The 16,983-nt window shown below is 39.0% G+C and overlaps 1 protein-coding gene across 11 annotated transcripts in view; it reads right to left on the bottom strand.

Moving 5' to 3' along the window:
- The window catches only part of TANC2 (tetratricopeptide repeat, ankyrin repeat and coiled-coil containing 2), a 283,842-nt gene that overhangs the window by 46,970 nt on the left and 219,889 nt on the right, over positions 1-16,983 (bottom strand). For all 11 annotated transcript variants that reach the window (XR_004421261.1, XM_033089675.1, XM_033089678.1 and 8 more), the window contains 2 exons: positions 16,566-16,732; positions 11,895-12,502 (listed from right to left, as the gene is read on the bottom strand). Coding sequence is in view for 10 of the 11 variants with exons in the window: in XM_033089675.1 (XP_032945566.1) it covers positions 11,895-12,502; positions 16,566-16,732 (775 nt within the window). In the remaining variant the exon portion in view is untranslated. The remainder of the gene's footprint in view (positions 1-11,894; positions 12,503-16,565; positions 16,733-16,983) is intronic.

Genomic DNA, 16,983 nt, shown 5'->3' with positions numbered 1-16,983 from the left:
CCCGTTTAGTTCATCAGGCAAATGATTTCTCATTCTTCAAGTCTCAGTTCACCCCATCTCCTCTGAAGCCTTCCTTCCCTGGTCCTCCCAGACAGTCAGGGGTACTTTCCCTTAGGTTCTTGTTGTACCTGGCACACATCTCCATTACAGCACCTACTGCAGACCTCTGCGCGTCAGTCTATCCGCTAGATTGTGTGGAGCATAGAAGCCATGCTTTTTTCACACACATACTCTTAGGTAATAGGAGTACTTATTTGCAGAATGAACAAATAAATAGTAATACCTTATGTTTGTACACAACCTTGTGGTTTTTGAAATACTTTAACACTTGCTTAGATTCTCACAAACACGTGTATTATAGGCCCAGGAGCAAATATTACTAATACGGTGGAAGACTGAGATGCAGCCAGATTTAAGGACAGATTCCCAGCTCACACGCCTAGGATGGAAAAGGGATGAAATGAGAACCCAGGGCCTTCTGAAACCTAGTTCCATTACCATGCTGACAAAATTAGCAACTTGGTTTTCATTTCTGAGCAAATTGGTGTGAAAAAGTCAACCAGTGAAGAACAATATATTCATTTGTGCAGTATAAACTCTGAATTCTTAACATATTTAACATGAGCAACTGTTAATTTTGTCATTTTTTGATTGGCATTTTGGGGAGAGTAGTTAAGAAAGAGAGCCCTAGTCAGTGTGACATGATTTTAGGCATGACTGAACAAAATTATGTTTTCTCTCTATAAAGACGATAGTAAACAAAATCAACTTTAATGTGGGTTCATATGTAATTATAAAGCCCAATTGGGGGGGGCAGTGGTGAGGGCAGAAGAATTATTTCCACATGGCTTATACAATGAGATCACTTTGTGATTCACAGTTACCCTGCAGACCTATGTTCAAATCTTAGTTCTGTCACTTGTAAGCCTCACAACCTTGGATAATCTATTTAACCTTTCTGTGAAGCAGGGATAATAATTCCTCTCTCTCAGAACTGTGGTAAGAATTAAGTGAAATGTGCTTTATATTTCTTTTATATCCACAGCAAACAGCACAGTGCTGTGCTAAAGGAATGAACATTAGCCGTAAGTGCTTTAAACGTACTGGAAGATGATTGTGCTCAAATAGAACTTGAATCTTTGATGTGTGCAAAGTGAGATGTGATACTCCACCCTTAACCCCAAATCCTTACCCCTCCACGCCTTAACTCCGCCACTTTTACAGCCAAAACAGAAACCCAAGAATCAGAGAAAAATTATTGGGTATGGGTGCCACTCACTGTTAGTCAATGAGGGAAAACTTGGTAGTGTAACTTGAGGCAGAGTGGGGATAAGGACAGAGCTAACCAGTCCCTAAGAAATAAGGTAAAAGGTAAACTGACAGGAGGAATACAAATTTCTCATGTAGAACAGAGGTTTTCAGGAGGATACTGGGACTTATATACAAGGTATATTTGATTTTAGATATTTTAGGAGAGAATCCTTCCCGGGTCAGAGTTGAAGACCCTTCCCCCAGCACTGCCTCCTCTCCCCTATCCTGGATATATGTGCTCTGACAAAAGGCAGAGGAGGTAGTATCCAGAACAGATCCTGTCTCCATCCTCATTTGCAGGCATCAGTAGCCCCTCCCTAGGGATTATTGGAGACAAGTGACACTCACATTGGACAACTCTGAATTACAAGGCAGTCAGGAGCTGCCCTTACATGGTGACCCTGTTTCCTTATAGCTCAAGAGCTGACAGCTATGAAGTCTCTTAAAGAAAAAGAAAAACAAAACCCTTTCTAAGGCAAGAATCACCCTCCCTTTCCAGTTTGGAACTTGAATGACAGTTTTACACAAAACATACATACAATGGCACCATGTTTGCTTTTCTCATAGATTTTCACTTAGCATCCCAGGGAGAGAGCTAGTCTTAGTTTCTATTTGTAGCACTGAAACATGCTAATAAATGGACTCAAATATTTCAAGCATGGATGTTTTCTCCATTGTTCTAGTCAGTCACTAATGTGTAGTCACAAGATTGCATTAGCTCTTACAAGGACAAACTCCATATACAACACTTTAGTGTTTCCAAGAAACACTGAGGTGTTTTGCTATTCCTCTGTGTGGTGCTTGGATGTCATAAGGTGACATACTTACAACCGGCTGGCTACAACCGGCTGGCAAGGAATTGCTTGCTTACAAGCGAAAGCCTATCTTATCTTATAATTTGGGCTGAAATAATGTGTGTTGCTATAGAATGACTTTGTATTACGCAAGTAAACGTGGGGAATTATTTAGGAAGACCTAGTGAGGTTAGAATTAGGGGGCACAGATGGATAGTTGCCTCCAAAAGGTTTGTGTTCCTTTCCACAGACAAGAGCTATTGTTGGGAAGTGGCTCCTTTGCCAGGGACCTTGCGTTCACATTCAAGTGGGGTCATGTGACTGAGTCAATGGAATACAGACAGAAATTATATTCATCATTTCAGACCTGGCCCGGAAATACCTCCTTTGACTCCCATGACCTTTCTTTCATTTCACCTTCTAACTAATATGACCCTTTTAAATTATTATTTGGTTCATCATTTTTTTCCCTAGAATTTAACTATAACTATTCTGTTTCACGTCTCTAAACTTCCTTACACTCTTAACTTGGGTGATCTTGTTTAGTCCCACGGCTTCTACTGTCAGTTATTTGCTGGTAACTCTTCAATCCGTAACTCCATGCCTAAGCTTTCTTATTTTCCAAAGTCACATGTCTAAATATATTTGTTCATCTTCTCTCGGAGGCAATTCATTATAAACCTCTCCAAAACAGGACTCACCTTCCTCCTGCCTCTGGCTGTGCTAGAACTCTGCCTCCATTCAGAATGCGCTCTGTTGGTCACTGGCTTCACTATCCGCCATCACTCAAGATAAGTGTTGAAGTAATTTCTGATGCCTTCACCCTTACCTCCCGCACATAAAAAAAGACTAAGTGCTTTTGAGTATCTCCCGAATGTCTCTCCCACATATACCTTGCTCTCTATTCTCACTTTACAGTCTTGGCATCTCTCACCTAGACTCCTGCTATAAACCTCGTAACTACTATCCCTACCTACAGTCTCTCCTTTTTTTCAACCCATCTTCCACACACCACTTGCCAGAGCTATTTTTTCACATCATCACAGTTATCTGATCCTTGTCTCCTTCTCCTCATAAAGTTATAGAGACTCCCTATTATCTACAGAATAAATTGTAAAGTCTTAAACATGGCATTCAAGTGACACTTCCTATCATTCTTTCTGACCATGTGTTTTATTCTCTAATCACAGCTTCTCACAATTCCCCAAAAGTACTTCGTATCTTCACACTTGCTTTCGCTCCTGCCATTACTTATTTTTTGCCTGCCTACAGAGCTCTCCCACTTCAGTGCTGCTTAACAGAAGCAACTCATCCTTTCAGGCTGAGCTTGAATGTCATCTCTTCTGCGAAGTCTTTTTCCGTGTCTAGGTTCCCATGGTCCTTTGTACTATGGCACTGTTGTTGGTCGCTATGTGTCTGACTTCCCTCTAGAGGGTAAAGACGTTACTGCTGGGGGTGTCTTATTCACCTAAGCTTCTCTAGTGTAGAGCAGAGTGGTGCAGAGTAGAAGTTTAATAAATGCTTCACGAATGAATAAATGCTAAGCAGATGGGTTCCAGGAAGAGCAACACCAGCACTTCCAGACCATTTTCCAATTCACTGCCCAGTTCAGCCTTGAATTTGCAAGCATCTCTGTTGCCACCGCTCAACTGTGAAATGAGTGTGACTCTGACTCAAATATTGAGAATAGATTGACAATCCTCATCTTTTCACCTCTCATCTGAAAAATCCTGCCTGCAGTTAAACTTTGGTGATTGCTGCCTCACAGTCTGCTTGTTGCCATCAATTCTCAACAAATGACACCCACACATCTTTGCAAAATTCTTTCCTTCCTTTTTAGCTTATCAGTCAGTAACTGCTTTGGCATGTTCTTCTCATGGTTTTCTCATGGAATCTGAATACAAAATATATTTGTAGTCAGCTTGTCTCACATATTCAATGTGGAAATGAAGGAGCCTGATAAAAACAAACTCTAGTAGTAGACTCTGAGTGAAGTACGCCCAAGATCTACCTTGGTAGAAATGGATAAAACAGCATTATTTATTTTTAAAACAGACTCTGGAGAGATTTGCTGCTTTCTCCCACCTTGCCTCACAGTCTCCTACTGCCCTTCTGTTCTTGTAATGCATCACTGGCCCTAGGAAAATGGACATCTCTCCTCTGACAATGAAGTCTTTAGACAGTTGGCAGGGCTTCATGAGGCAGAAGAGCTATGACTCCATTGAACTGTCACAGTCTGAAACACCAACAGTAGGCATAGGAAGATTTATCACTTTTCTCTTCCTTTTCCATGTCCCGTAGCTCTTTGTTTATACCACTGGTACAGCGCTCTGCCTTGAATTATAGCTAGTTATAAATGTGTCTGTTAAAACCACTAAGCTGTAAGTCCTGGTAGATGGATCTATCTTACTTATTTTTTGTATGCCCTGCAGTGCTTAACACAGAGCCTTGAATATATTACGTAATAAATGTTCACTGAATGCTTGCTGAAATGCGTATCTTCACTTGCTCCTGACATGTGGTAACAGTGAACAACACATTGTGAGAAGAGTTTCTCAAATATTTTCGGTTGCAAGCTTAAAACGAATACCACGTCTCATTCCTTTGTTCACTAATTCATTATTTTTTAAAAAATATTTACTGAGTGCTTATTGTGTGGTAGGCATTCTATGAATCATTAGGAGACCAAGGTGAGCAAGACAGAAAATGTTCCTGTCCTCACTGATCTCACTCCCATTCTACAGAGGAAAGTAAAGAAGAAAGGGGTATTCACCTGTGATGAATTAATAAGTGATTGTGGTAAGTGTTAGAAAGTAGAAAGGCTGCTAAAGAACACCAGGAGAAACTTACTTAGATAAGGTGACAAGTGGAGTCTCTCTGAGGTGGTATTTAAGCGGAAATCTGAAGGAGAAGTGAGAGATTTTGCCATGTGACGAGTGAGGCAAAGTGAGGTCGAGACGGAGGGAACTGTTACGTGCAAAGGCCTAGAGGTGGGAAGGAGCTTAGCAAGTTCTAGGAACTGGCAGATGACCAGTTATGATGAGGAAATGGTGTATAAGAGAAAGAATCAATTAGCTCAATTTAGAGAGGTAGGCAGAAGCTATCTTTGTAATACAGAGCTTGGCTTTGATTTTACTCTAACCCCAACAAGAAACCGTTTGAAGGATTTCCGGAAGTTACATGGTCTGATTTGTGTTTTTAAAAATCACTTTGGCTGCTGGTGAGAATGGATGAAAGCGCAGACCAGTTAGGAGGCTGAAGCAGTCCATGTGCGAGCCTAGGGTATGTAAGTAGAGATGGAAGTAAGTGGATACTTAGAAGTAAAATTTGGGTGGTGGAACCAACTAAATATGCTACAGTGAATACATGTCTCACAGCGGTGGGTTCTTATGACTGAGAGAATAGAAGACTCTTAGCGCTAATTTTACCAAATGTGGAGACCTATTTGCTTTTGAAACTCTCTAGAGACAGCTGAGTAAGTTGCTCTACTCACAAAAAAGAAAATGTGCTGTCACATCCCACTAAGCTGGCAATAATTCCTGGTTGCTGTGCTATTCATCTTCATTTGACAAGCTAGGAAAGTCTGTGGGATTCCCATCTTTTCATTCAGCCAGTGTTGTTGCTTCAGAGACTCATTAATAGGACAAATATGCCTCTTTTTCCTATGCAACGTTCAGTATGGTAGTTACCCCTTATCCGTGGTTTTTGCTTTTAATGATTTTAGTTATCTGTGGACAACTGCTCCAAAAAATTAAATGGAAAATTCTAGAAATAAACAATTCATAAGTTTTAAACTGCATGCTGTTCTGAGTAGTGATGATATTTCATGCCGTCCCGCTCCATCCCACCCGGCATGTGAATCATCCCTTTGTCCAGTGTCTCCACACTGTATATACTACCCGTTTGCTAGTCACTTAGTAGCAGTCTCGGTTATCAGATTGGTTATTGAGAGAAAGAGAGAAAAAGAGAGAGGATCTCCAGTGCGCACATTCACATATTTTTCATTACAGAATATTGCTATAATTGTTCTATTTTATTATTAGCTATTGTAAATCTCTTACTGTGCCGATTTTATAAGTTAACTTCATCAGGTATGTATGTATAGGAAAAAACATGCTATACATAGGGTTCGGTATTATTCACAGTGTCAAGCATCTACTGAGGGTCTTAAACATATCATAAAGGGATAAAGGGGGGACTACTACCTACTCAACCATCTGCTCTACTTCTCCCCATTTTTAGGTTTTTAGGTAAAGTTATTTTAACCAGCATTTGCTACACCAGGCACACTCACCTTAAAAAAAAGATATATATACAAGTATATATGTATGTACACACGTACACACACACACACACACACACACACACACTTTTTAAACATATAAGCAACACTTTCTCAGCAAAATCAAACAATATAGGAGAGTAGAAGTCCTGTGTTTTTATTAGTTGACTCTTTTCATGCCTGCCAAGTCATAAAATGATGCTCTCTCTCCATCTTATCATAAGGAGAACTATTTCTCTGTATATTTATTAACTTAGCAAACTTCACATGAGTAGGAATAAGTAGTTCTGTTTTAAATGTGTTGGAGAAGAATTCTGATTACCAGGTTTTTCAAACTTAATTTTGGATTTGGAAAAGAAAAAAAAAGTTATTGGTGTCCATCTTCAAAGGTATGACAGTTTTAAAGATGGGAACACAGTTTGCGTATTTGACTAATAGATGTGGGTCCTATGATTTATGCTGGGGGAAAACAAATTTGTAAATTTGGAGGACATTCATGCATTGGCAAACTGGACATAGTCCAAGATATACATTAGCTTTCATATAATTTTTCCCTTGCATTATGTCATAAAACCATGACTACGGTCACTAGAGTAATAGTTCAGATTTGCGTCTAAAATTTACTCTTGATGCTAATAGGGAGTTAGAAACTCAGATAATAAGAAAGAAAATACTTATTGGCAAATGAGACAAATCCACAATAATATTACAGATAAACGAACTCTCTCACACCTAAATCATGACATCAGAAGACTGATTTCCCCTGAGTAGTAGAAAAGAATTAGAAGGGAAGCAGATCCAGACCCAGAACAGTGATTAGAGAGTTAATATTTTCAGGCAGGTTAAGATCATCTACTAATAGTCAAGTGCTAGTAAAAGATGTTTGTTACACCTCCTTTCTCTTTGCTTTAATGCTTCCAAACCTCCTAAAGGCTGCTTTAGCTCCAGGAGCCCGTTTTCTTCCCAGGATCCGTCACTTTGTTGAATTCTTTCCTAAAGCTTCTAGAAAGCAGAACCCACCCTCCAATTCAAGGTTTGTTGTGGGAGCCTGCAGTGGCCATCAGAAGCAGTGACCTTGAGTTTGTGCTTTAGCAAGAGTAAGGTTAAACATCTTCTGGCCTGGAGGATCACATTTGGATTAAAAGAAACCAAACAAACAAAACCACCACAACCCTACAACTGACCATTCTGTGGTCACTTCTGACCCATGTATTTTACAAGAAGCCAGGCTGTACAGGTTCCCAGCATAGTGAGTTTTCCTTTATAGGAAGAATGTCCTTTTTTTCCCCTTAAACTGCTTCTTCTCTGACACTGCTGTATGGCATGGATTTTGGAGCATCAGGTGTCCAAAGTGCAATTCACTGACTAACATGGCCAAAATAACTAGCAAAAATCTAAATAGACTATTTATTATAATAAATCAACTCTGATCACAAAGAATCAAGTAAGTGTTCAACTATCCTCATAGGTATAAGCAGGATGTGTGTAGCCTTTTACCTTTTTCACCCACCATGAAATTTGCTTCTCTTAGTTTGAGGAAATCAGGACAACCCCAATTAGGCTTCCAAATCACAACCTCAGGTTTTATCAGCTCATTAAATAAAGTTCACAACAAGCTTTATGTGTTTTATTCAGACAGTTAAAAATAAGGCAGCTGAGTATTCTAATCTCTATATCAAAATCTTACATATATATTCCCGTATGTGTATATATATATATATATATATATATATATATATATAGATCTGCAAGCTGTTTCTAGGGAAGGGGAGGTTAAAAACCATGAAAATAGATATTGAGGAAAGGAAACAGAAAAAAAGAGTGGGGAATTCATTCAAGGATGGCCTAAGCTATGGAGAAATATTAAGCAGCAGCACAAGGCTGTAAAAATTGGACAGCACCACTAGGCTGGAGGCCCCCAAATGTCTACTCTATCAGAGTCAAATTTCAACTATCAAAGTCATTAAAAGGTTGGATAACAAAGGCTGGTGACTTCTCTCAAACGCCTTACTTAAAATGCACAAGTTGCTTCAAATGGGTTTTCTACTTCCCTCTTATTAGCATAACAGAGATTAGTTTATTAGATTAGTGAGTTAATCTGATATTTCAGTGACCAAGGGAATAAAATATAGGACAGATTAATTTCAGATTAATGACAGAGTATGACAGTGATGAATAGTGGGAAACAGAAAGCAGAATAAGGTGGTGAGGTCTCAGGTTTGTGCTTCAAGGGGCATACTCTTACCTAGAGTGCAAATCCAAAATCTTTGATGTGATAAAAAATTTTTGAGTGATACTTTGCTTACAGTTTGATAAACACACACATACACATGCACGCACACACACATGCACGCACACGTGCACACGCACACATATACAACTACCCCACTCTGTTACTAAGCCAAGAAAAGACATCTATAACTCATCTCTTTCTGTGACAGTTATATGTCTCTGCAATATTAGGTCATTCTCTCAGGGGTATGGATTTTCTGCCCTGATTCTGATACAACAGGAAGTCTGATATTTAAAATAAAGAAAACTCTGTCTCAACTGTAGCACTGACCTCTGGCTCTGCTACATATTTCCTCTTTCTAGCACTATCCTCAGATTACTGAAGTACCTCCCTGGGTATCCTATTTCTGATGAAGATCAACTACTTTTGGCTTCAGTAGAATATCCTCATCTGTGTCTCGTTCCCTAGTAAGGTCAAGTTCAGGGTGAACAAGTGAGTGTTGAAAGTCCAAGAAAACAGACTAGAAGAGACACTCTGTTGCTTCTGAAAGATCTCCTTACACAGAGATACCCGGGTCAGCCACTGGCCTACCTAGTATGATCTCAGATGCACTGAGTTGGTCTCCGGTGGTCTAGTGAGATACATTAGATTCTCTAGAGAGAAGCTGGACAGAAAGTGAACAGAGGGAGAAACAATGTACAGAAGTAGAGGCTGAAGGCCACAAAGACAAATTCTGCTTAGAGTTGTGCTAATCAGACTCGCCTGAAATGGAAAGCAATTACAGCCAGTTTCTTTGAAAGGCCAGCTTGGGCTTTGCCAGTAGCATTAAATTCTTAGTGAATTTCCATCCCATTGACCCAGGGGGCCTCAAGCTCTGAGATCAATACTTTAGTAACAAAGCTGGTGCCAGACAGTGCTGGGCAGAAGACTGAATACCAACTGAAATGAAATGTAAGGAAGCTTTTATGATAACTCTTGGTCCTAGTATTTTACTCTCTGTCATTAAATGATATATGATGATCCCTCAGCAGCCCTGAGTGTTATTCAATCGGCAGGCAACAGACTGAAGGCATACCTCGTTTTATTGCACCTTGCTTTATTGTGTTCCACAGATGTTGAGTTTTTTTATCTACAAATTGAAGGCAAGACCCTCCATCAACAAAAAGATTACAATTCGCTTTACTGTGGCGGTCTGAAACCAACCTGCAATATCTGAGGCATGCCTGTACACAGCATTCGAGTGAAAAGTGTTTGCTCTTCTTGTCCCAGTGTATCAGCCTGCTGCCAAAATGCTCCTAGTTAAACAATGTTGAGAAGGTAAGCCTGTAAAGCCATGATATGGCTGTCTAAATAACACATTTTCTCTTTTGGGAGCTCTGAGGATTTCATCGGTTGCAAGGATACTATTAATTCAGTGATCGTCTGGCTGCCCTGGACCTCAGCATTCAATCTGCTGAGATGTCCCAGGATGAGCGAGCAGAGCAGCCGGCAAAGTTTCACTGGAAACTGATTTCAAAGGGTTTATAGGCAATTCCAGATGGGTCTCTTTTTCTTAATGGTTGCAAAGTCTATGTGTTAAGCATGAGTAGCAGTACTAGTGTGATTAATAATAAAATCCTCTTGGGAATACTATACAATTCATAGAAGAGACTCGAACTCAAGTTTTGGTTTCTTAATCTCGTGCCCCCAAATGCTAACAGCATGAGGCTGCTGCTGTCTATCAAATTAGCTACAGGATTCAGTTAAGGTATACCTGTACGGGCTATTCCTGAAAAGACAGGAAGGGAAAAAGAGTATTTCCTAAACACTTTGCACTCTGTACTACTCTAGGTATTATACTTACTACATGACCTCACTTAATTCTCAACAACTTTTTAAGAATTACCATCTCTTTTATGTAGATAAGAAAACTATCTTAGAAACATGTAACTTTCCAAAGGTCACAGTTCTTAGAAGAGGGAGGATTTATATGAAGGCAGTCTGACTCATAAATTCATGTTTTTTCCACCAGATTGTTTCTTTAAAAGTTTCCCTCTCAGAGAAAATACCACGAAATCTATTGCCTGGCGTGATATCTTCATTGGAATCTGGAACTAATTTTCTAATGAATCAGCATGAAGTAGGCTGAGCATCATGCCCACAAGCACAGTTGTCTCTAATAAGGCTGGGTGAGAATATGCCAGGAGAGTAATAAAACCCCAACACAGTCAGAGAAGTCTCTGATGAGTCTCTCTGATGAGTCATGGGGGTTGGGGGGGGCACAGTCAAATTTGGCCTATCTTCCTTTGGAGCCCGAATGAGCTCTGCATTTGCCAGCTATGTTGTTGGTGTCTTCTTTGTTTTCAGGAAATCAGGAACATACCTGCTTTTGAGAACACCAACTTTATTAAAGGAATAATTCTTTTACAAAGGTAATATGGAGGAATAGAAAGCATACCCTGCTAGGAGGCTAGAGATCTAGGTTCTACCCAAGAGAACGGGTAGAACAGTTTCATATCTAGACTGGTTTGTTGAGCTGAGATTCTTAAGTCAGGGTCAAGCTCATCAGGAAAGAGTGCGGGGTAAACCAGTGACGTCTGCCATGGCCGCAGGACAGGGGAGTGGTAGTAGATGCCACATGTTCACCATCTCTATTCTAGTCCCTCCTCCTTTCTCTCACCTATTAACTGATGACACTGGGCAAGTGATTCAGAATCTTAAGGTCTTTATAGGAAAACGGAGATGACACCTTATGGAAAGGTAGGGTGACTAGACCAGCTGATCTCTGCAAGTCTTTTCCAGCATTGAGGTTTAAGATTCCCTTTTGCAGTGAAAACCTTAGCAGTGGCTGGGCTTTAATGGGGTTAGTCATTGGTGTCTTTAACAATGGTATGGCTTATACAAGAGCAATCACTGTTTTAAAATGATTCTGCTCTAAGTCAAAGAGATGAACAGTATATTAATTCTTTCTTCATATATGAAGAACATTGAGGAAGTCTGTTAACTGGATAATTATAGCCTGGAATCACCAGTACGATCAGAGAAAATTATTTAGGAAAATACAGGAATGTATGGGAGCATTCTAAATATCTATGCAGCTTTTGAGCATTCAGGAAATAACACTGTGAGGAAATAAATTAATCTCATTATACCCTTGTCTTGAGAAGAAACAGAGATGATGTTTCCTTTATGTGAAATGTTCAATGAAGAACATTTCTCATGCTCTCAATACCCATGCTCCATGCGATAAATACAAAATAGGCTCACAATTGCTTGTTACAGATCTATGGCTTACCTGGGATCACAGAGAAATTTGGTTTTCTCTCCTTCTTCTCTCCAGATAAGCCATTCTCGAAAAGAAGGATGTACAAACATACGAGTCATGTCTCTGCGCTTGATTAGAAACATGGAGAGGTTCTCCATTCTCTGCTGAAAGTCCTCCCATTCTAGTGTGCCTTCAATGCTGCCAGCATTGATGGCTTGGAAGATATGTTCGTCAGTCAGGGGGTGGAGAGAGGCCACTGCCACATTCAGGAGAGGCATCACCCGGTCAAAGGAGGACTGGGTGGGGAACTTCATATTGCACTGGAGTAAATAAACCTCGGAGAGAGAAACAGGAACTACTTTGTAGCTAGAGCTCTTTAACACTAGATAGCCTTTCTCTATGAGGTCAAATGTGAGTTTCAGGTATAGATAGGACCCTTGACTGAGAGTCTTGAGATGAGAACTGAGTTTGCCAAATGTAGTATTGTCCATTTTGCCATTAAGTGAAATGTTATTCTGGATCTCAGAGCTGCTGTGTATCCGATGCAGGATGTAAGCCTGCAGGTCCTGGTCTATGGCTTCATTCTCTTCTAGTCGATCCAAAAAAATCCTATGGAAAGGCAGCAGCTTGGTAATTTCCTAAAACAGATGGAGAGAGAAAGAGACAGAAAGACCTTCAATTTCCCCTAACTTTTATGATAACTATGGGGTCCAAAAATTTAATCTGAACTTCCAAGTGGCCAGAGAAAAGAAGGAAACATGATCAAGTCTTAGTATCCATAGATTCAAACAAATTAGTTGCACAGGAGAAACACAACTTTTTTTAATATTGAGACTTAAGATAATTTTTTTTATGGGTATTCATAAAGGATACCTTAGGAGTGATTTAATGGTTTATATTCTAAATAACACTCCTAAAATAAACAGAAAATGGAGTTCGATAGAATTTTTTTGTTTTAATTTTTCTCAGTGCAAACCATGGCATAATGTCAAAGTACAATTCAGTAAAAAATAAAAATGTGGCTTTCTAACCCTAATAAAATGACTACATTTTAATGTAGGCCTTTTGGAGATGCCTTAGCACAAAGGACTACTTCTAATAGTGGAAAGCTTGGTATCTTGGTGATCTGCTTGGAAGTGACACTGGGGAAAGGTGACGGGGCTTCGTGGTGATTCTCATGCTCTGGATTCTATCTTATCTGCTTACAGACTTGGCTCATGTAAATATCCACTCTGTCTCCTGTATCAATTTCTTCTGTACTGGATCACACAGATGACCTCATAATTCCTCCCTCCAGCTATAATCCTCTATCTCTGGTCCCATTTTTAGTAAAACTTCACATAAAGTTTTCTCTATGTACTACTATATCGAATTCCTCCCTTCCCATTTGTTGCAATTAGGCTTCAACCCCATCACTTCACTGAAATGGTTCCTGTCAAGGTTATCAATAAATAATCCTCACCTTCCCAAATCCAATAACCAAGTCGCAGTTCTCATCTATCTTCCTCAGCCTCTCAGCAGTATATGACACAGGTGATCACACCTTTCTCCTTGAGTTACTTTCTTTAGCCTGCTTCATAGCATGTTTCCCTCGTGTTCCTCTGAGCACAACGGCCACTCCTACCTAGGCTCTTTTCCTGGCTCCTCTTTCATTTCCCAGTCCACGCTGGGCTCAGGTCTCCCGTCTTTTCTCTCATCCAGCTACTCTCCCTCCCTAGAACAGTTTATTTGGTCCCATTGTTCTAAATATCATCAATATGCAGATGATGCCTAACTTTATGTTTCCAGTTTAGTCATCTCTCCTGAGCTCTCATATTTTATGTTTATTAAACATTTACACTTGGAAGTTTTATAGACAACCTTAATGTGACCAAATCAGAACTACTGAATTTTGCCCCCCTCCGTAAGACCTCCCGATGTAGATAAATGGTATTACCACCGACCCTACCACCACATTGTAGGAGGTATCTGTGATCTTTCTCCTTTCCTCAAACCAGCATTTACCCAGTTGCTCACCAAAAGATTCACTTTTGAATCTTCTCTCTTGCTCACACCCACATTCAGCCCATCATCAAGTACTTGTGATTCTCCTTCAAAATGTTGTCCAGTCATGACAACGTAACAGGTCTGCACTATTACCATTCTAGTCTAAGCCACCGTTACCTTTCACTTGTACTTCTGCTTCCATTTTTGATCTCCTACCTTTCATCATCTACACAGTTAGTAGCCAAAACAATGTTTTAAAAAAGTAAAACAGATCTCATCACTTTACAAGGCTCTTTGGAGAGGTCTTTCCTAACTGCCCTATCTAAAATAACTATCAATCACCCCTTTACCCTGTTTTACTTGTCTTCATAGCACTAAAACTACCTACAATTTTAGTATGTTTAATTTTTCATTTATTTATTGTTTGTGTTCCTCACTAGAATATAAGCTTTATGATTGTTGTATCCTCATCTCCTAGAAAGTGCTTGACACACCTGAAGTACTTATAAAATGTCTGTGGAAATAATGAATGATCAATATGACGGTTCATTTTTTTTATTCGTTTCAGGTGTACAAAGCAACGTAATAGTTAGACACTTAAACCCCTCATAAAGTGATAACCCACCCCCCAAGCTACTGCCCCTCTGACACCTTATATAGCTGTTACAATACTACTGACTTATCTCCCCTATGCTGTACTCCACGTCCTGTGACTATATATACACCTATATACTTAGAGGTGACATTCAATATTATTCTACTTCAGCTGGAGGTGTACAGCACATGGTCAGGCATCTACACAGTCTATGATATGATGAGGGTTCATTTTTTAAGGTCTATGAATTCTGTCACTGTCAGAGAAGGATGAAAATAATTTTTAAAACTTCTTGGTTGAGGTGAATGAAGTATCTGGGGAGTTCTTTATCGCAGTTATTTACGCAGACACTGAGATTTGGACTTTGTAGATTAATATATATAGTACTTTCCCTGTTCCTTGGTGCAGCTGAAAAACTAAGTCATCTGCTCTACCAAGTCGTACTTAAAATGTCTTTTGAGATTACACGTGATGTTATGTAAGAACATAAACGAGGATAACATCTCCTAAGCACACACTTAGTAAAACTAGCCAGAGATCGTGTTCTTGGAAGTTTCTTTTATTCATTCTTCACCTTTAACAACCAAGCTACTGACCAATAATGGTAAATTACATAATTTTTAATTGTAAAGATGCATTAATGTTGATTCATCCACATTCTTTAACTCAAATTACTTTGAGATTAATTACAAACATCTGCAAGGGGGTGCCCAGGAGTGTAACTATAGCTTTTAGTCAAAGAAGGCAGTAAAGCTAACTGCTCAATATATAGGAATGATACTACCGTATTTCCCCAAAAATAAGACCTAGCTGGACAATCAGCTCTAATGCGTCTTTTGGAGCAAAAATTAATATAAGACGTGGTCTTATTTTACTATAATATAAGACCGGGTCTTATATAATATAATATAACATATAATACCAGGTATAATATAATATAATACTGGGTCTTATATTAATTTTTGCTCCAAAAGATGCATTAGAGCTAATTGTCCGCTAGGCCTTATTTTCGGGGGAACACGGTAAGTATCTGGGAGAGGAAAAAGGGAGGGAGCTAAGACTATTTCCCGTACATTAGCAATTGATTGTTACAAGGGGGTTACATCAAAATACAGTAAATCCTCACTTAATGTCATTGATAGGTTTTGAAACTTTAAGTGAAACAATGTATATAACAAAACCAATTTTACCATAGGCTAATTGATATAAACAAGAGTTAAGTGTCTATGGTATCTCATTAATGTTATAATGAAACAACGATGAACAAAGCAATGACGTTATTCGAGGACCTGCTGTAGTGGAATGGTTGTATAATATGTGAGATTTTAATGTTCATCAAAAGAAGCGATGGTTAGGGGAAAAACAGTTGAGAAACTGTTCCAAAACAAGTGTGACTATGTAAGGAATGGGAGATACCAACTCAGCGACAGTGGAATGTAAAGAAGGTGGAATCATTTATCCTTAGCCCATATGTCTTTATAGGCTCAGTTTCATATTCCTAGTCCTTCTTCTAGGCCATTAAGTATTCAGTGAGTGAGCAGGGAAGGAAATTAAAAAAAAAAAATCGTATCTCCTAGTTGTAGTAAGTTAAATCCAAAGCCTAAATGTTGCCAATATTTCTCAGAATAAGGCATACACAGAAGAAAGTTCACCTTCATACTACAGAAAAGTTGTTCAAGTAGAAGCAGAGGGAGGAACTATAAAATCTGACTCTAGACTGTAGACTGAACTTTTGCATGGCATTAAATGATAAAAAAATATAAAACAAAAGTCAAGCAGTGAATTAGTGTTAGGAACTCTATTTGCATTGCTGTCTGTCCTCAGGACAAATCTAGAAAAATGGACTTTCTTTTCATGCTGTTTTGGAAGACACTTTATCAAAACTTATCCAGAGCAATGAGAACAGGAGTCTGAGCTAAGAAAGAGTCCTATACAGAGAATGCTCTCTAGATCATATATCTTACTCTCAAAATACGTTCTTCGGGAATTATTCTTGCTAGGGCTCTAGGACATGGTAGAGGTTTGGAAAAACTCATCACTAAAGTAACAAGGACCCAGAACTTTTTCAGTTTAAGCACTTTTCAAGGGAAATAATTTATGGTCCAAAAGCAAACACATACCTGTAAACTGGTCCTAACTGTTACAATTAGTTTCAGCCAGGAAGGAAATTTTCCAATCATTTTACTCAGAAATGATACAATTGTATCCCCATAATCCGGTTTGTGGAATTCTGCTTCATTTAATCCATCAATTAAGATGATGAAATCTTCATCTGGAATTTTTCTCTCTGAGATAGAAAGAAAGAAATGACTTAATAATTACCAAGTGGATAAGTGCTTTTGGGTTTTTGATTACATATCTGTTTGGAAAAAATATTTAAAAAGATCTTTTGTTTGTTTACTAAATGCTGAGGGTACATAATTTATTATAAAGACATTTAGTGAATTCCTTTTGTTTTCACATGTGAAAGCTTTTTTCACATATATAACACATGAAATGCATGTATTATCCTCATCATTTCCCCCCATGGCATGAGAT

The sequence above is a fragment of the Rhinolophus ferrumequinum genome, chromosome 21, assembly GCF_004115265.2.
Source record: "Rhinolophus ferrumequinum isolate MPI-CBG mRhiFer1 chromosome 21, mRhiFer1_v1.p, whole genome shotgun sequence".
Classification (NCBI taxonomy): Eukaryota; Metazoa; Chordata; class Mammalia; order Chiroptera; family Rhinolophidae; genus Rhinolophus; species Rhinolophus ferrumequinum.
The sequence above is the reverse complement of the archived record's forward strand: the minus strand, read 5'-3'. Positions and strand labels throughout refer to the sequence as shown.